Here is a 20224-nt window from a genome sequence, read left to right as displayed (position 1 = left end):
TATGGTTAGGGCCAGAGACAAGGCATCTCCATCAATGCAATGCCCAATGCAGTGCCAGAGTGAACCCTCAACAGTCAGGCCAGAGCAGTTCCAGGGAACACAGTGGAGCCTTTGGCCCAAAGCAAAGGGAATCACAAAGCAGGAAGAGGCAGGCACGCAAAGCTGCTAGAGGCAGGTCTCCCATCTCCCTCACGGGCCCTCACCTCCAGAGCTTCCCTCCGCTTCTGGGTTAGCGCTCCCAGATTGTCCCACTGGTCACAAATCTTTTGGCACCGGGCATTGACACTGGGTGAGTCATAATAGTCCAGCTCACTACAAGGGAAGAGACAGGAAGAATCAGGTGACCCGGGGGGTTACCTGCATGGCCTACTCTCCTCTCCCTGGGTCGGGGGATGTGAGTGGTACACGGAAGCTGGGCGTGCTCCCTTCATTAAGACCTTCCAGGTGCCCCTCCCACCCATAACTCCTTGGCTTTCAGAAGATTGCTGGGCCAGTTCTCTCTAAGGGCCCCTGCCACACCTCAGCTGGAGGCGATGCCAGTCTTGACCTCAGTGCCCAATGGCAGCGAGCCACTGAGACCTAGCAAGAGCTATGGGCAAACCTGGTCATCCTCTGGTCCTGTGCTAGTTACAGGTGACTGGATGCCCTCAACAGTAGGGTCACAGGCTCACTCTCCATCTGGGGGGACACTCATAATCTTCTGCATTGACGCCCTTCCCACCCAAGTGTCCACTGTACCCATCACCCTCCTCACTCTTCATAGCTACACCCCACTTCCCACCACTGCCCCAACCCTTGCCAGGCCATGCCTACTTGAGCTCCTGTGCGATGGCGGCAATCTGCTCCACACGGTCCTGGTGGGCAGCCAGGTCACTCTCAAAGGCCTCGTGCTTCTTGAGCAGGGCCTTGATCTCCGAGAGAGTGGCAGTCTCATAATCCTTCTGCCGTAGCATAGCCTCTTTGCCTGGATTTGGAGAGAGGGGGTACAAGGCTGAGCAGAAGCTAGAGGCCCCATGTTCTTGGCCCCAGGAGCCCCATTTCCGGGGGTACGTCCCCAGATGTCCATCCTACAGCAAACAATCATCTGCAGTTTGAGAAAGCATCCACTGTGAGGCTGGCTCAGGGAAGTTACTACTTTCTATGGAACATGTGTAGGGCCATGAGGAGTAGTTACATACAAAGGCTATGCAGGACTAAGCCCTGTGGCATAGCCAGGAAAAAACAAGCCAGGCACCGCAGGGGTATCCCATCTTTTAGAGTTTCTCCAGCTACTGTTGCTAGCTCCCAGCAGCCCTGCAGGGACTGCTCCCCTTAATTACTCTCAGGATGGGGTCAGCATGTCCAGTGCACTCTACACCTGATCCATCAGTGGCCATGACCTCCTCTGACTGATAGGGGCACTGCCCTCTCTTTAGGAGCAAGGTTTGCATTTCTTGGATTGCAGTTTCCCAGGAGGAAATGGGATGAGGAATGAACCTCCTGGGACTACTGATATATGAATGTCTGCCAGCTGTCTTGTGAAGCACCTGGTACAGGACAGGGGCTGCCCTGGCTCTGCCCACATGTGCACCCTCCACATCTGGGCCTGTCAGGGATGTTCAGCCCTGCTCAGGCTCTGGAAGTGAAAAGACTGCACCCAATGTGGCCTTTCTTTCCTTCCCTCTACTTTCTTTCTTTCTTTTTTTTTTTAAGATTTTATTTTATTTATTCATGAGAGACACACAAAGAGAGAGAGGCAGAGACACAGGCAGAGGGAGAAGCAGGCTCCATGTAGGGAGCCCAATGTGGGACTCGATCCCGGAACTCCAGGATCATGCCATGAGTGGAAGGCAGACTCTCAACCGCTGAGCCACCCAGGCATTCCTTTCTTTTTTTTTTTTTTTTAAGGATTTCATTTTTAAGTCATCTCTACGCCCAAGGCAAGGCTCAAACTCACAACCTCAAGATCAAGAGTCTTCTGACAGAGCCAGTTGGGCACCTCTCTACTTTTTTTTCTTTAGGTCAGAATATTAATATGACAGGTTTAGGAGGAAAAAATTATAGATGAGCCTATTTATCAACTCCTTTCCAGTCTTTCCTTGTATGGCTGCTGTGTTAAAACCAGAAGATATATGTAAGTTGTGTTTCCTGCTTTTCAAACATTCAGCAGCACATCATCAGAGTTTCTGCTCTGGCTCCAGGTTTCATGTGTGCCTCCCCCGGAGGCTGAGCCACCACTGGCATGACCACTTGCCACCCTCCTGTGGGGTGTTCAGGCCTCTCCGCTTATGCTGTTAGAGAGGGTCTCACAGCGAATATCTCTAGACGTGTGATTTCCCCACATTTAAGATGAATGCTTTAGACAGTCTCAAGAATTCCTGGGTCAGCAGGCAATAACACTGTTAGGCATGCATAGCCAGATCGCTTTGCCCAGAGGCTGTGCCAGCGATGACTGCCAGCATGTCAGCAATGCTCATGTCCTAGCTGGTGGCTTGCTGGCTGATGGGGCCAGTCCCTGCTCTGCACCTTCCTGTGAGCTGTGCCTTGGCCCCAGAGAGGCCATGATAGAAGCACATGGGTGAACTGGGGTAATCTCCACTTCCATTCTGCACCATGCACACCTAGATACGGAATTTCATACGTGTGCAATGGGCTGGGTAGCAGCGACCTCTCATCATTGTGTCCTCATGGCATGGAGCTGAACTGGCCCCCTCAGGCTGAGTCAAGCCCACTTCCATCCCCTACCAAGCCATACTGCTCCCAAGTGGCCACAGGGTATAGCTGTCCCTAACCGTCTCCAGCCTAGGATCTGAAGAGCACAATGGAGGCTAATGGGGGAGTGTGGAGACATTGCATCCATCCGCCAGGAGGGTCTGCCCGAGGCTCCAGCTGAAGTGGCTGGAGGACCCCAGCAGAGGAGCAGTGTGGATCCCACTCCAGCCCTTGCCCAGGTTCTGAGGAAAAGACTATCAGGAAGAGGGAAGGCAGTGGAGCAAAAATCCTCAGAGCTCCCATTCACAGAGTGTGTTCTACGTGCTGGGCACTCAGTGAAGCATGAACTGCACTTATCATATTTACTCCTACAACAACCCTATGGGGAGGTATGCCCAGTTGAACAGTGTCTCCTTGAAACTCATGCCAACCCAGAACTTCAGAATCTGACCTTATTTGAAAATAGGGTCTTTATAGATGCAATGAGTTAAAATGAGATCATATAAGTCTAGGGAGGGCCCCAAATCCAATGACTGGAGTTTTTATGAGAAAAAGAAGGAGAGGGCACCCAGGTGGCTCAATCGGTTAAGGTATCCCTACGGCTCAAGTCATGATCCTGGGGTCCTGGGATCGAGCCCGTTGGGCTCCCTGCTCAGTGGGGACCCGCTTCTCCCTCTGCCTCTGCCCCCTGCCCTGCTCGTGCTCTCTAATAAATAAATAAAATCTTTAAAACAAAGAAACAAAAAAAACTAACAGTGAATTACACACACATAGCACTGTCATGTTCCAGGAATCCTTCTCAACGCTTCGGATGTACTCATTCATTCCATTCTCATAAACCCAGCAAGTTGGCTCCATGATCATCCCCACTTTACAGACGAGGAAGCAGAGATGACCAAAAGGCTAACGAACTTGTCTAATGACAAGAAACTAGTAAGAGACAAAGCAAAACAAAGAGCAGGAGAGAAAGGAGCTGTGTGACTGGCGGTCCAGCTGGCAGAGCACGAAAGCGGAACCCCCGGGGCGGCGGGCAGCTGGGCTGGCCTTACCGTCCGTCCAGGCCTCGTGGATGGAAGCCTTCTGCCGGAACTTCTCTGCCAGGTGGTCGAGCCGCTCCAGCCTCCGGATCTCATTCAGCAGCCACTCCTCGTAGCCTTTCTCAGCCTGCTCTAGACAGCCCCAGGCATTGTTGATGTCCTGAAGGGATGGGAAGCACAGGGTCAGCCCCTCCTGGCCCCCGAGGCCCCCCACAACTGCCCTGTGCCTTCTAGAAGAAGCCCCTCCCCGATCTCAGCCATACAGTGGTGTTCCCTGAGCTCCTGGACACCAGCCTCCTGGGCAGGGAGTGGGGCCCAAGTCCACATGGGCCACCCGGCTACAGGGCTTTGGGCGTGTAGGCCTGTGGGGAAAGAGCGAGCCCCTCTGTGGCCCAGGATTCCAACCAATCACAGGGGATGTAGGATCAGCCAGGGGAAAAGAGCAACTAATGAACAAGGCAGGCAGGCATGGGAGCCTCCCAGGCTCCCCCACATTTCTGGATCTGCTCTCGGGCTCTGGGCAGTAGCCTGGAGCCTGCAGGGACCCTGGTCTGGGCAAGCTGGCCAAGCACCTGAGAGAGCGACAGCTGCTAAGCACAAACCCATGGCCCTTTAGACAGGAAGCCACCCACAGGGTCACTCCTGCAATTAGCATAGGGTGCGTGCTGGGCAGATATGGGCTGAACTGGCCTGTGTGCTACCTGGGGGCCCCAGAGACAGGCTGCCTCAACCCAGAGTAGGGGGTGCTCCTAACTCACAGAGCACCCGCCGGGTAGCGGGGCTCTAGCCACCTAAGACCTGCTGTTTCAGCCTGGAATCTGTAAAAAGACTACAATTTTCCAAAGTGCATACACAACAGGGACTGTTTCCTCTTCTCCAGGGTCCCCCAGGATCCTGCCTCCTTCCAATGCTGTCTGCCTGCTTTGCCCATTCCCTGCCCTTCCCACCTTATATGCCCACACCTCATACTTCTCATTCACTTCGGTGAATTTTTAAATTTTCTTTTGCATGTTTCTCTGGCTCACAACATTTCTCCCCAAGTCTGAGGGTAAGGTAAGGGGGAAGGAGAAACAACATAAGTAACCTAAATTTAACAACTTGGAAAGCCATTCACAATATAATTTTAGTTTTTTTAAGCAGCTTATTAAATAAAACATGCTTTAGGATTTCCTTAAAAATTATATTTATGTAGACTAAAAGAATCTTTTCTAAAAAGCTTTTTTTCTTAAGTACACCCCATGCCCAGCAGGGAGCCCAACACACAGCCTGAACTCACAACCCTGAGACCAAGGCCTGAGCGGAGATTAAGAGTTGGACGCCCAAACAACTAAGCCACCCAAGCATCCGGTAAAAAACATTTTTAAGTTGATATTGGGCAGTTAAGATTATGAGTAATTTATATTTTCTGTATCTTGCCTATTTGTATCTTTGAAATACCCTACCCCCCTCCAAAATCCCTTACTTGCCTAAGATAACACATTTTTAAAAAGTGCTTTAAAAAGATTCTACAGCAGTAAAAATTATCCTAATTGCTACTGAATCGTGGCCTGTTTGGTTCAATATGTCAAGAGGCATTTTGAGGGACACCTGGGTGGTTCAGTGGTTGAGCGTCTGCCTTTGGCTCAGGGTGTGATCCTGGGGTCCTGGGATTGAGTCCCACATTGGGCTCCCCGCATGGAGTCTGCTTCTCCCTGTCTGTGTCTCTCCCTCTCTCCCTCTCTGTGTCACTATGAATAAACAAATAAAATCTTTAAAAAAAAAAAAAAAAGAGGCATTTTGTTTGCAAAGATGATTTTCAGAGGGGTAGGGGAATAGGCAGTGCTAGAGGTCCAGATGGGAGTCTGGCAGGGTGAGTCTGGCCTAGAATAGTTGGGGCGGGGGGGTGCTTGAGCCTGGGGGGCAATCTGGATGGGAGAAACGATCTCCGGAGCAGTGTAGCAGACGGAGAAGACACGTCCCGCCCTGAGCAGGAGCAGCCCAGGGGCTGGAGGCAATCTAGCAGGGCTGTGGGGGCCTGTATTCCCGGCGCTCACCGAGACCATCCTGCCCTCGGAGGGCATGAAGGCGGGCCTGTTGCTGAGGCGCAGTTTGGTCTGCAGCGTGTTGAAGTTGATCTCCAGCTGGCACTTCTCCTGCACCTTGGGCGGCTTGTGCAGGCGCCGGTAGTCCCGGAAGTCCTCCAGCTTCTGCTGCATGGCATGCATGGTGTTCTCTGGCGCCCGGTTCTCCAGCCATGGGATGGTGCGGCGGATCCACTCCAACAGCTAGAGGAGGGGAGGGCGGGAAGGGCTGTTCCCCTCTCCTCCTGATGGCCTTTTGGCCCTTCCCCCCCAGGGGAGCTGGCAGAGGTCTGTCCCCGCAGCACACACTGTCCCAACTACCACTCCCTGGCTGCGAGGCCAGGTTCCAGGGTGTTCCCTCTTAGAATCACAGGCTTCATGCAGCCTGGCCATCAGCCTCCTCTCTGCCAGCGGAAGTTGTTAACTCAACCTCCCTGCTCTGTCTGCTGGGGGCAGAACCGCAGACCTGCTAGGAAGTCAGCTCGACCAGGAGACCCGAGCTCTGGTTCCAGCTCTACCACCTGGCTGGGCCTCTGTGTCCTTGTGTGTACCAGGGAGGGGGTTAACAGTTGTTTCCTAAGGCTCTTGTCACCTGGCCATCTAGAATTCTAGAATGAGGATCTCGGACTCAGAAAGGAAGTGGCTGGCTTCTGGGGGCACAGGCAGGGAACAGCCTGGATGAAGGGATGACGGTGGAGAAGCTGGAGGAGGAGTGTTGGTGGTCACAGGAAATAAAATGAGCGCCTGTAGGGTGTCAGCTTGTCCCCCAGATTAACTCACTGGGATGATGACAGGAACCCCAGGGGGTCATATGCTGTGATCCTCCCCTAGGTTGCGGAGGGGTGACTGAGGCACCATGAGGTTATGTGACCCGCCAAAGTGACAAGCTGGAATGGCAGAGCAGGGATTAAACCTGGCACCTGGGTTCTTACTATGCTGGATGGCAGATCCACCAAGAGGCCGGGCTGAGCTGTTCAGAAGACTGAATTCTTTTAAGGAAGAAGCAAGTAGAGCCTTAACCCAAATATAGTCAGTGGCAAAACAGCAAACCCAGCCCTGTGTCCTGTCCCCTGGGTGGGCCCAGCTGCTAAGCTAGCTTGAGCCAGCCCAGGTCCATCTCCAGTTCCTATCATCTCAGAACCAGGTGTCCTCCTTTTCTAGCCCAACCAACTCACAGAACAACAGTGTACCAGGCTAAAAAGGCCCCTCAGAGGTCTTGGCTTAGTTCTTACTTGACAAGTGAAAAAAACCAAGACCCAGACAGGTGATGAGTTTGCCAGGCTCACTGTTGGTTGGTGAGAAAAAAAGCCAGAGACTCGGCCCTCTGGGGCCCAGAGATCGGCCCTGTCTCTGCCTTCTAGGAGAGCCAGAGAGGAGCCGAAGCTGCCCTGGACTTGCTGTGCTGGGACCAAGGACTATGCCCAGCCTCAGACTGTACCCCAGGGATGGGTTTGGAGGTACAGGTTCTGGGGGCTCCCACTTCCCCCAGGGTGGGGTAGGAGAGCCTTGCGGGAGCCAGGCCAGGAGAACCCAGGAGGTACCCACATCGCTGGCCAGCTTCTCATAGTCTTCCATGAGCTGCTCGTTCTCCTGGTTGACGGCCAGCACCTTGCAGATGCGATTGGCTGCTGTCTCCGCCTGGCAACAAGAAAGGGGGGGGGTGGTCACGGTCAGCCCGGGGCAGCAGGAGCTGCCACCCCTGCAGCTCCATGTGGCAGGAAGGCAGCTTCCAAGGTTTCGAATCCACATCTTCCTTGTCAGCCTCTGCCAGCCCATGCTGGGTCCCAAGGATCAAGTGAGCTCAAAGAGAGATCTTGGTGGCTGAACTCGGGGCCCCTGGAGAAGGATCTGAGCTTGAGGCCAACCGCATGTTGGAAAGACACTAACGTGATATGATGACTGATACAATCAAAATGATCAGCTCAAGTGAAGAGGTGAGCCTAGAACCCAAAGTGCAGGCCCTGGGATTCCCAAGGCTCATGCTCTCAGGCTGGATTTGCCAGGATCTTGGGAGATGCAGAAATTCAAAGCTGGGAGTCTGGAATAAGGTGCAGAGGGGCCTCTCAGGATCCCTACAGAATCTGCTCCTAGCTCAAAGCCCAAAGAACATCACAGAAGATTCAGGGACCCTCTATGGCATAAAGTGCAAGACTTTAAGGATCAACCAAACACAGGCAGAATGTGCAGGAAGCACAGGCGGGAAAGCTAAGCACAGGTGTGTGCTGAGTGAGAGCTAGGCTAGCAGACGCCGGACGTGAGTCCTGGGGACAAGAGAAATGAAAGGGGACTGACTCAGATGCAAAGGCCTGGAAACTCCAGGGCATACCGCCTTCTCAGGCCATGGAGGGTGTTGTGGAATCAACACTAGCAAGGGCCAGATGGTCCTATATCACCTGCCACTCCGGTGATTTTTAAATTCATCTGTTCACATAATGACCCAACTCCAAGGGGAAGGGAACTCAAAGCCTTTTGGGGGTCCTGGGATAGAAAGACAGCCTAGGGATGGGAGCAGATAATGCCGATGAACAAACAGATATGAATCCTGGGGCTCTAGAGAAGGGTGACCCTGCAGATATCAAGGGTCAATGGATAGAAAGACGGGACCTCACAAGGGGTCAATGAACAAGACAAAATCTTATTGCTGCAAGATAAACAGAGGCTAGGCATAAGGGAGAACTTCCTGAGAATGAAGGTGTTTTGAACTGAAAAGAAGTAATTCAGATGTAAATGTTTTCTCTTTGCAGAACTTTCCAAATAGGACACACGCCCACTGAATCGTGTGACTGGGAGTGACTGCTGGGATGTGTGTGTGTGAGTGGACAGAATGAGCATAAAGGTCCTTTCAGGCTCAAAGTCAAGAGACTGCACCCTCCAGGGCAAGACGTCAGAGTAAGAAGGCCTCCACCAGGTCCAACTGTGGGATTGGCCAGAGGGCCTCCACGATGGGATGGGTCCTTTGAGTCCCAGGTCTCAAGAAACGGAGGCAAGGAATCTAATCCTTAGACCCTTACCCATCTGCCTTCCAGCCTAACTGCCCTGGAGATGCCATGGCCACTTCTCACATGGAGCTCCTGATTGATCATCCTTCCTCCTAAGAGCCAACAGGTAACCACAGGGAATCCCAAAAGGTGACAAGGAGGGACATTCCTTCCTTGTGGGGCTCTGGAAAGAGCAAAGTCATAGGAAACAGGCCAACTGGCCCACGAGGAGGGCTGGGGGTAGCAATCCACCTGAAGTCACCAGGGCCACTTCCTCTGAGGCTGGGGCAAGGGACACAGGGGCCAGTGGTATCTGTGCGGACACAGGTAAGCTATCCCCAGCATGCTGACCCAAGTGGGTAAGAATCAGAGATGGCCCACATCCTAGGCAAGAAGCAGCTCCCACTGTGATGTCTAATGGATAAAGCCCTCCTTGGCCTTGTTATCCTCCTGATTCATCTTGAAATTCTGGGCTCAGTGGTCATAAGCTTTGACTTGTGTGTCAATGTCAAACTGGTAAACTAAATGAGGCCTGTGTTCATTTTAAGAATTTTAAGAGATCTGTCCTGTGAGCCACAGGAGCCTCCCCCATCCCTCAGAGCCTGTTGGCTGTTTCAGGGTCAAAAGAGGCTCCTTCTGGATGAAGTCTGGCAGAGGGGACGGGGAGTCCCAAGTGGGCCACCTGGGAATTTTTCAGAGACCTGCCTCTTTCCCAAGCCAGCAACTCAGCCTGCCTACATCCAGGTGGCTTCACCCAGAGAGACTGAGAAAACCCATCATTACAACCAGGAAATCTGCCTTTGGAAAGAAAGCATAGGCATTACGGAGCAAGAGTACTTTCTTTCTAAAAGGCAATGGCCTGTCTGCAAACTCCATCAGGGTTGCCTCTGCCCTCAAGGGACAGCCCAGCTCCCACAGTTACCTTTAGGAAAGAAACAGGCTCCTGGAATCCAGATTTTATTTTATGGGGAAGACAGGTAGAAACTTCAAGACCTTGATCTATTTCTTTCGCTCACTGCTTAACTCCCCTAGGCTGGGAACCACCCTGCTGCAGAAGCCTACTACGTGACACTTGCTTCCACATTGGTCCTTTTACAAAGAATGGTTCAGCCATCCAGCACCCCCAGCCCAGGAGGTCACGGAGACCACGAAGGAAAGTAAGGTCTATAGGACATAATTGCTGGGGTGGAAGGCAAGTGAGACTCTTGAGGGTGGGATTGAAGCCTACCCTAATTGTCCCACTCATTTTCTAGAAATGGTTTCTCCTGTGGCTACAAGAACTCCATCATGATGGGGGATTTAGGAGAGAGGTACCCAGCACCACCATGTCATAAAGAGACTGCTCAAGGGAGAGATTGGTTCTAGGGGAGGAAAGACTCAATCTCTTAGAGAAACAGAAATTGAAACACAATCAGAAGAACAACCCTAGAAAAGTCCTGGCCTTAGGCTGTTCTGGCAAGAGGAGATGGGGTGCTTTGGACCCCAAGAAGCAAAACCAGACTGTCCAAGACCTTTCTGATGTTGACAGGATTTGCATGAAATCAGGGACATGAATGCAAATAACAGGAACAGGCTGAGAAAATATGCCATAACACTGGGCAAAAGGATTACTTCTAAATGCCAAAGGAAGACTTCTAGACGTTTGTGTGTACCTTCCCTTGGTTTTTTTTTTCATGACTTACATTCAACTGTATTATTATGCAGCTTAACACAGAACAATCTGGTTTTATGTTAGAGTTATTTGTTTTTTAAGTTATGGACTATGATTCCTGGAATACTAATAACTTAGCTATCCCAAGCCAAACTGCTGTTCTAAGAAGCAACATCAAATTCACCGGTACAGGTATTAATTAGGGTGACGTCTACCATCCAAAGTGCATCCAAGTGACGCACAATGGCTCTGCCATCCACCATCCACAGATTCACACGAATGCCACAAAAATGTCATCTGTGACCTTTTTAGTCAAAAATCTCCCAAATTCTATCTAGAATTGTCCATTTCCTTCCTCCCACAGCCTTTCCCAGAGTCTAAATCAGCAGCCAGCCCCAGTGTCCCTGCCGGTGGGACCCGCAGGCCAAGGGGCTCAGCATGCTCCCCAGCTGCCATCATCTCCGGCTTCCCTTGTGTGCCTCGCGCTGGGCAGCGGGAGGGCCCTGGCACCACTGTTAACTCACCCTCCCCTCACAGGCTGCACCGTCACACCTTGAAGCTGTCACACAAGCTGAGACTGCCTTCCCAACCCTTGCCGCACCTTCACTAGAGGACTCCTATTCAACCCTTGGGCCCCCAAGCTCCAGGGCCTCTCATTCAAGAAAGCTGTTGTGTCGTGCAGCCCCGCAGCCCTCTGATCCACTTGTCCCCTGCTCAGCTGGGGCAGAGCAGGCGCTGATCAGACGGCAGCCAAGGCTGGCTTCTGGGTGGAAGGGCTCCCCCAAGTGGACTGTGCATTCCTCGAGGGCAGAATGGTGGTTCCCTCCAAGAGGAGATTCATGATGTGAAAAAGCAACCGACGGGCCAACAGGACAGGTGCAGACATCACCATCAACTCCTGAAAGCAACCAGAAACACCTACCGCAGAGCTGGTCAGGGCCAGCTTCATTATTTCTCACAAGCATCCCCAACAGACCATGAACTTCAAAGCACAAATCACATAAACAAAATCCGCTGCTTTCTGATGATTCTAAATCGACACAGGGGAAGGGGAGGAGTGAAGAAAACTGAGAAAGTATCAGAACCCAAACCACCATGTCAAACAGAAGTGGGTCTTCATCTGACCAGGAAAACCAACGACGTGCACTCACGTGCCACATGCTTGTTTATGGGTCCACGTACTGTGACACACGCTCACCCGCACACGTGTACACACGTGCATGCATGCAAGACACTCTGCCGTCTTTCTAGTTCCACCGTCCATGGCTTGACAAGGGAAAGACAGTGGAGAGGATGCAGGGCGTTGGGCATGGGTTTCAGCATATTTCCCCCCACTGGCACCAGACACGGAGATAGTCAAGAAGAGAGTATGAGTCTGAAAGAATCCTCCTTCTTCCATAGGGGAGGGGGAGACCTCCCCTACCCCTGGCCCACTTGGCTCTAAGCAGTTGCCTGAATCCTTAGAAGTGATTGGGGCCAACTCCGGGAGAGGCCCCTGACCCAGGACATGAGAATGCACTGCCACTCCCCGACCCACTAGTGACCTTGTCCTTCAATGTGGACAAAAGTAGCATGAAATGATGCAACAAGGATGAGAGGGAAGGAAGAGGGCATGGGCGGAGGCCAGGAGCCGGGGGTGGGTGGGTGAGGGGGAGGTAGCATGAGACCCGGGAGGGAAGAAAGCAGGCTGCTACATGCACACGCACATATGCACATGTGAGCACATACTCTCGCACACATTCCCGTCTGAGCATGATCATCAGCCAGGACACAGGGAAGGCCAGTGTCAGCAGGCATGAAGCCCAGGAGAGAACCCTCGAAGGAGCAGGGGAGAAAGAGGAAGAGCTGGAAAGAGGAAACCCCCATCACCCACCCCAGCTGTGGCTGCAAGAAGGCAGGGCTGGGAGCCCACCTGAGAAGTAGACAGATGCTGCTTACACCCTGGCTGAGGTGCGGGGTCAGAGGAGCCAGAAGAAGGTGACAAGAGAGCAGCAGCAGAGATGGGATAGAGAAAGGAAGCAAGAAGCAGACCAGAGAAGAGGCTGGAAGGGGCTGGAGGGGCGTGGAGGGCCAGGACACCTGTGAGGCAGCCTGCACACGGGACAGCTCTCCAGTCTCAGCGGGGACAAGGTGAGGCCCGGAAGGCAGGCAGGGAGAGTTCCGGGTGCCCATCTGGCCAGGGAACAGGGCTGCTACTAGCTCACACGGTGTTTCTGTGTGATTGAGAGGCGCCTCTTCCCAAGGCACCTCTATTGGAAAACTATCATACTGCTGTGTTTGAGAATGTTTCTACTGCCATCTGCAGGAGGACCTCAGTAACAAATATTCAAATCTCCACGGTCTACAGTGGACACAGGGTACCGCTGCGGAGCGTGCGGCCTGCACCACGTCCATGGCAGGCCTGGCTGGGAAGGGCTCTGAGCCTCCGGCCCGGACACCAGGGAGAAGGCAGAAAGATTTCTCCCTGCCCTTCTGCTGGGTCATTTGAGAGGATGGGCTGGCCAAAGCAGGGAGGGGAGAAGAGGAAGGAGTCCTGAACCTTTAAGGGAACAGTCAGGAAGCACAGCCAAGAGCTGTACTGCTCGGGATAAGGGCTCCTGACTCAGGCTCCAGGAAAGGAGCGGAGACCGCAGGCTTCGTTCCCATCCGTGGCCGCCAGCGCGTATGGACAGAAACACGGGGGGCCGGCCAGGGGCTGGGGCTCTCCGGCACCTTCCGGTGTCCCGGCCAAGGTTCAGAGAGCACCCTGCCCTCCTCCAAGAGGCAGAGGGGCTTCTCCAGCCCCTCCTGTCACTGCAGGGCTGTGGCCCCACGGGACGTTGCCAGAGCATCCAGGGAAGACTGAAGAGGCGGGCGGAGGGTGGCGGGGAGAGCGGACAAGGCCGAGGGGGAGCTCACCTTCCGCGCACCCGAGAAGGCGTGGCAGTGACATGAAACAATAGGGCACATAGCCTTCCCCTCCGGCCTTAGCGTGCCTACACATCTGCACAGAGAAGGAGAAGAGGTTGAGAGGAGAAAGGGCGGCGGCAGCAAGAATAAACCCAAACAGCCATGGTGGACGGAGAGGACACAGGACAGTTGCATGGGCAGCAAATGAGGGAATGGGCAGAAAGAGGAAAAATGAGATGGTGGGAGGAGTAAGGGGAGGGGAGGGAGCACAAGCTAAGATGGGGAAGGGGGAGGAAGAGCAGAGGGGAAGGCTGGGCGGAGGTGGGGGGAGCACCCCCATCATGCATTTGGAGACAGGTCACTCAGACTCCATGCAGAGGGTGAGGAATTTGCCTAGCACATCCATGTGATGTGACAAGTCCACAGCCCCAAATCATGAAGGCCCGGCCTGCGGTCTGTGGTCATGTCGACCTGCATGTTGTGTTTCCAGGGTCCTGCCTGTGAGACGGGTCTAGGAGAGGGGCTTCTGCTGCCTGAGCTAAGCTTCACAACAAAACATTCAAATCTTAATGTCTGTGGTGTGAATGGTGCTCTTTAGTTGTGGTACCCTTGTGCAGTGCAGAACCTGCACAACCAGACTTTGAACTCAGGCCTCCCTCCCTGAGCGAAACTGAGCCAGGGTGTTTGAAGGGGTTCACAGCTGCCCACCTCCTCCCTGCCCCCACCTCCAAGGAGGGGATATAGAAGGATATAGAAGGTACCAGGAACCCACAAAAACCTGTGGACAGATTTGCTAAATCATGCCCATGAGTGGGAGAAAGGTGGGAACTTTGTGACATGTTTGTAAAATAGGTCAGTGAAGACAGGAGATGCCTCCCCAGGAGAAGCCCTGCGGCTCTTTTAATGCCTGTAGCTTCAAGGAAGATGAGCACAGAGGAGCTGCTGTCCACTGCGCCTTGCAGGCATCCAGAACCCCCAGGCTGACTTCACACATGCAGCTCTTCCTGCTTAAGCCAGCCCTCTGGGCCCCAGAAGGCGAGCTCTAGCCCAGTCTTCTCAGAGACTGCAGAGGAAGAGGAGAGAAGGAGCAGAGATGCAGGGTGGGAGAGGAGCCGAGCAAGAGCAGCACGCCACGTTGGCACCAGGAGCTAACTCTACCAAAGAGACAGACCATCCAGACCCTGTTGCCGGGGAGAGGCGGGTGGGGCAGGGGCACATGGTTTGGGGCCCGGCATGAGGTGTGCCGCGCAAGGAAGGGGCAGGGGCCCTGGTACCTTCTGGGCTCCAGAGAAGGCATGGTAGAAGCTGGACACGTAAGTCATGATGGCTTTCTCATCCGGTCGGGCGGTTCCGACGATATCTGTCAAGAAAAATCTGGAGTTAAAAGCCAGCTGGTGAACACATGATGCACTTCCTGATGTGACGTGGAGAGTTTATAGAACCACCAAGTCCTCTTGCCCAAATGCTGAGCCTGAGTCCTACGGGCTTCTGGCATCAATCTCCATGTACAGGAGCATGAGAAATAGACAGTGGAGAAAAATAGTGCTCCAGGGAAACAAACAACAGACCCTGAATATGGAACGTTCCATGAACGGCTGGCCCGGTGTCTGTAGCAAGTTCAATGGCAGGAGGAAAAAGGAACGGAAGGAGGAGGGAAGTGCTACAGATGGGAAAAGACTGAAGAAATAGAACTAAACGCCACATGCAGACCTTATTTGGATCCTGATCAAAACAAACTAACTCGCAAAAGAAATGACTGGAAAAAATTTGATTTTGAATTGGGCAGTAGATATATCAAGGGATAACAGTCAACTTGCTAAGCATGAAATTTGTTTCATGGTTGCCTAAGAAAATACCCATATTTTTAAGGTATGTATTCTGAAGTATGTAGTAGTGAAATGCTGTGATGTCTGCGATTTGTTTTCAAATACTTCACCTAAGGGATCCCTGGATGGCTCAGCAGTTTAGCGCCTGCCTTCCACCCAGGGCATGATCCCAGAGTACCGGGATCAAGTCCCACATCAGGCTTCCCGCGTGGAGCCTGCTTCTCCCTCTGCCTGTGTCTCTGCCTCTCTCTCTCTGTGTCTCTCATGAATGAATAAATAAAATCTTTTAAAAAATAAAATAAAAATAAAATAAAATACTTCACCTAAGAAAACAAAAGGGGAAAAGAAGTGGCAAAGTCTATAATTGTTTTATTGGGATGATGGGTATATGGAAGTTCATAGACTAGTCTTCCAGCTTTGGCATATATTTGAAAATGGTCCCAGACAGACATTGTCACAAACTATCACCTCTCCCTCCTATTCTCCCCTAAGGGCCCATTCATCTTTCTAAAAAGTACTTTGCTTTTCCATAAATGCTGGTTGTCCCTTCCCTCTCCCCTCCAAGTCAAGTGTGGATATAGACCCCAAACTCCTAACCACCCTGTGAAGTACCCTGAGAGCTCTCATGTATATGGACATGTGAATACACTTCTGTTTGCTTTTCTCTTGTTAATCTGTCTTTTGCCAGTCTAATTCACAGGATCCCAGCTGGAGAGCCGGAGAGGTAGGGGAAAGGAGTTCTTCCCTCCCCTACAACAACAAGGAAATGCTGTGTTCCATCCCAGCACCCACTACCCCAATTCCAAGATGGAGACGAGAACCACCCTGAGGCGGTCAATGCAGAGCAGCCTCAAAGGCACCAGCCAGCACCATCGCCAGCCAGCCTCCTCTCCAAACCCCAGGGAACTGAGGAATCCCTGACAGGCGGGTACCCCTTGCCCCAGGCTCTCCAGATGAGGTCCCAGAGCCAGGCCTCTTCCCTTCCCACCTCAGGCCGTTGAGGCCCATCCCTCTTCTCTCTGACAGGTGAGAGAAGAGCCAGAGGCACAGAAGGAAAACACCTTTTACCTTCAGCATCCAACATCTTGGGGATGTCCAGGTACTTCTCTGCCACATCAAAGGCTGTGTTCAGATTTGTGAGTGGGTCGTCCTAGAGGAAGAAGAGGATGAAGGCATGGGGGGAGGGCCTAAGAAGTCACTGGTAACCCACATCTGGTGGTCAAAGATGGGGGCACAGAGAGGACTTCCACGGTCCCCTCTCACCCAGGGCTTGCTGGGTGGGCATTTACAATGCCAGTTTTCCTCCTCCAGGCCTCATTTGTCAGAGAAACAAGGGTGAAGAACACTGGCCTACAGCCCAAGAAGGAACAGCTCAGATATACACACTGAGAAGAGTCCACAGGCCTGGGCATTGTTGGTCTTGACTTCCAGTTGTAGCTCTCCCAGCAGCGGGCAGGGGTGGGGCGGGGCTGGTCAGTAACCCAGCCTCCACTTCCCCTCTGGTATTAGGAGGTGCACTGGGAAACCTCAAGCCCCTCTGCTCTTCACGGTCCATGAAATGTGGGGGCTCCTTCAAACGGCCACAGCCTTTGGACTATTCTGGCTTCTGGCACCGTCTCTAGAACACAGACTGGGGACTGAGGAGGATGTGGAGGAATGAGAGCCCATGGGCACCATGGGTGGGACAGGTAAACCAGTGCAGCTGCTATGGAACATTAACACAGGAGGGAGGGTCCTCAAGTTAAACCCAGGACTGCCGCATGACTCAGCAATCCCACCTCTGGGTATATATCCCAAAGAAGGGAAAGCAGGGACTGCAGGAGATAGCTGGACGCCCCTATTCATAGCAGCATTATTCACAAGAGCCACGGGGTGCAAACAGCACAACTGCCCAGTGACAGATGAGCAGACTAACCAGGGTGGTGTCCACACAGTGGACCATTATCCTGCCTTCAAAAGGAAGAACATTCTGACACATGCTACCACCTGGGTCAACCTGGAAAACAAGCTCAGTGAAACAAGCCAGACACAAATACTGTACAATTCACTTATATATGAGGCGTCTAGATGACTCAGAAAGTAGAATGGTGGCTGCTGGGGGCTGGCAGTGTGGGGAGTGGGGCATGATGGTTTTGTGAGTTTGGAGGCCCCATGGTACAGGATGAAGAGCCGAGGAGACGACCTATGGGAATGCACCCCTGCCACCACCCTGGACACCTCAGCATGGCTTGGGTTTTTACATCATATATGTTTTGTGTTTTCATGTATGTTACCTTTTATGTTACGTGTGCTTTACAACGATTAGAAGAATTTCTTCTAACATGGGGAAAAAACCACCACGTAGGGATGGGAGCTCCTTGCTGGGCCTCCCGCACTATTTCCTGGCTCTCTAGAATAACCTAAAGCAACCTGGTTTTGTCAGCCCAGGACTCAGTTTCCTCATTTGCTAAGATGAGAATCACAAGGTTACAAAGAAATAAATAACATTCATCCAGGATGCTTTCAGGAAGAAACTACTCAAAATAGAGAAGGTGGAGTCCTTCTGGGAAAGTTTCTGACAGCTTCCAGAATGATTTAAAAAAAAAAAACAAAAGACAATGCCAAGCAGTGAAAGTCACTTCCGTCCAGGACCTCAAGTAGCCCTCAGGCCCCGGGCTACACCCACAGGCCACACACAATTTCCAGGGACAGCCAGGCTCCCTTGCCCACGTAAGGCCACAGCGGGAAGGAAGAGCTTCCCAGCCAGAGCCCCACAGCTCTCTCCTGTGTCCAAATGCCAGCTAGCTCTGGCAACCCGTGCTTTCTGGAAAGCATTCACAATTCAGTGAGACCAGGTCTGTGCTAGGATTTGGGCTGGATTTTGCTGATGCAACTAAGTTAAGGAGAGGAGAGACAGACGCAGTGAAACAGGGAAAAAAGATAAGACACACAGGGTGGGCAGCTGGCCGAGTAGCAAAGGCGCCTAGGCTCTCACCCCCCAGATGACTAAGACCCCTGCAGTCCGTGGAATGGGGGAAGGGACTGAACAGCCACAGGCAGCAGGGCCCCACTTTACAGGGGGTGGCAAATGGCTATGGATTCACTGGCTGCCACCACATTGACGCAGGGATGCCCACCGTCACTGAAGTGCATCAGGCAAACAGTATGAAGGTATGGGATGCCGCCTCTGAAAGAAAAGTAATTACTACTTCGAGGGTTTCCTGCCTCGGCTCTGATTTGGCCACACAGCTCTCAGGTAAGTCAGGGGCTTCTCAACCTCATTTTCTTCCTTGTCAGGCAGCTGAGCTAGAGTGCAGGGACCCTCCCACCCACTAAGACAGTGGCCTGGGAAGTCAGGCGAGCACACGTACCTTCCGCAGCTTCCCGTAGTCAATCAGCTCAGGCCGGTGTCGATGGATCAAGGCACAGAAACCGAGGCCGTCCTTCCAGCTGTCCGAGGGAGAGAGAAGGTGGGAGGCAAGCTGGTGAGTGGGGCTGGACAGAACTCTAAAAGAGGGGAAAGCCCTAAAAGAGAATTGGGGGGGGGGGTCCTCCTTTTTTCCACAGAGTGCTTTGGAGCAGGAACAAGGGGAAGACAGGATGAGAAGAAACATTTCTTCCTGCCACAATCCCAGGCACTGGGGTCAGGATCCTGTGGGGCCTGAGAAGCTGAGACACCTACCACATCCAACTTACTCTCCACCAAGGTCTCTGTCTGTGCACCCCCTGCTCTATTCCAGTGCCCCAGGCTGGAACTTCCTGGACAGTCCCCTTAGGAAGCTCCCCAGTAGCTCCAGCATCAAGCAAAAGCATACACAGCAGCACAACCACATCAAAGGCACTGCTGGGAGAGAAGGAGTGCTGTGGGGGCAGGGGCTGTGGACCTCCCCTAGAAAGCCACTTCTTCCCCAAGGACCTCCGCTCTGTTCTAGAGCTGAGACTAACCCAGCCAAAGGGGGTCAAGGGGTCTTAGGGGAACAGCATAGGTTCTACAAGAGCCCCTCAGCCTCCAGCCACTCACCTTATGTGGAAATTCTGGATGTTGACATTTTTGTAAGGGGCTGTCTTTCTTTGACACCACAAGAGCAGCCCTTCCTTCGCAGAAGTCTCTGTGAGGAGGGGGATGATGGGCGGAGAGGTCAGTGGGCTGGCTCAGCACAGAGAGGGGGTGTTGGCTCACAGGAAGCCCCACCAGGACCATGGGGTCCCTGCTTGTTCACATGAAGGGTCCCTACAAAGACCCCTAGATTCCAACCATGGGGCTACCGGGCCGCTGAGTTTCCTCAACAAGGTTTGAGAAGTTATTTGAGAAACAAAAAAGTAAGACAGGCAGCTTTTACGAGCTAGCCACATTACATTTAAATATTGAGGTAATGGCCTTTCAAACTTTCAGAATACCTCCCCCATCATTCCCCTTTATTCAAAGACATGTAGCACTACAAAATAAATCAGCAACCTATGTGAGGTCTATGTTTGATTGGCCTATAAAATCTAAAGTCCCGGAATCTCCACGCAGGGGTCTACAGGCTGTGCAGAGTACACACAGCCGTGTGGGGCAAAAGCATTAGGATCATCTAAAAAAATAAAGTTCCTTTATGTTTAATGCATGGATTGATACCATTGCTGTATGTGTGAAGCAGACCCGTGTCTGTAAAATAAAGCAAGGAGGTATCCGAGGGGACCCCAGGAGCTCCCAGCCCAGAAGGGTTGCAAACCACACTGCCCCCATGGGCTCGCATCTGTGAACTGCAGATATGGTACCCAGCAAAGAGGGTTCCTGGGTGATCTCATTTACTCTCAATTTACAAAATGGACTTTTAAATGACATTAAATGATTTCTGCAAAGATAATGCTTCCAGCACAAGCAAACAAAAAAAATCAGCAAAGCTAATGCTTCTACTCAGCTCAAGCTCATCACCTATATTACAAGATTAAAACAATGACAACAGCCCCAAAGAATCAAATTGATCTCATCAAGAAGGCAATTTGAAAGTAGATTTATATTCACCATCACTAACTAGCACCATATATGAAGTGGACACCTTTTTAGCCACTTCCACCCTAAATACCATATATCTATAATCCAAACTTCAGATGGCTGTATCATCATGTG

At 52.3% G+C, this 20224-nt stretch overlaps 1 protein-coding gene across 3 annotated transcripts in view; it reads right to left on the bottom strand.

The window, feature by feature from the left end:
* Nucleotides 1–20224, bottom strand: part of ACTN1 (actinin alpha 1) — a 96509-nt gene that overhangs the window by 9665 nt on the left and 66620 nt on the right. For all 3 annotated transcript variants that reach the window (XM_055303618.1, XM_055303620.1, XM_055303619.1), the window contains exons 5-13: nucleotides 19133–19220; nucleotides 18483–18561; nucleotides 16201–16282; nucleotides 14581–14666; nucleotides 7334–7426; nucleotides 5762–5992; nucleotides 3741–3888; nucleotides 814–964; nucleotides 204–312 (exon numbers count right to left, since the gene is read on the bottom strand). In XM_055303618.1, coding sequence (XP_055159593.1) covers nucleotides 204–312; nucleotides 814–964; nucleotides 3741–3888; nucleotides 5762–5992; nucleotides 7334–7426; nucleotides 14581–14666; nucleotides 16201–16282; nucleotides 18483–18561; nucleotides 19133–19220 — 1067 coding nt within the window. The remainder of the gene's footprint in view (nucleotides 1–203; nucleotides 313–813; nucleotides 965–3740; nucleotides 3889–5761; nucleotides 5993–7333; nucleotides 7427–14580; nucleotides 14667–16200; nucleotides 16283–18482; nucleotides 18562–19132; nucleotides 19221–20224) is intronic.

This window comes from Nyctereutes procyonoides, unplaced genomic scaffold, assembly GCF_905146905.1.
Source record: "Nyctereutes procyonoides isolate TBG_1078 unplaced genomic scaffold, NYPRO_anot_genome, whole genome shotgun sequence".
Lineage (NCBI taxonomy): Eukaryota > Metazoa > Chordata > Mammalia > Carnivora > Canidae > Nyctereutes > Nyctereutes procyonoides.
The sequence above is the reverse complement of the archived record's forward strand: the minus strand, read 5'-3'. Positions and strand labels throughout refer to the sequence as shown.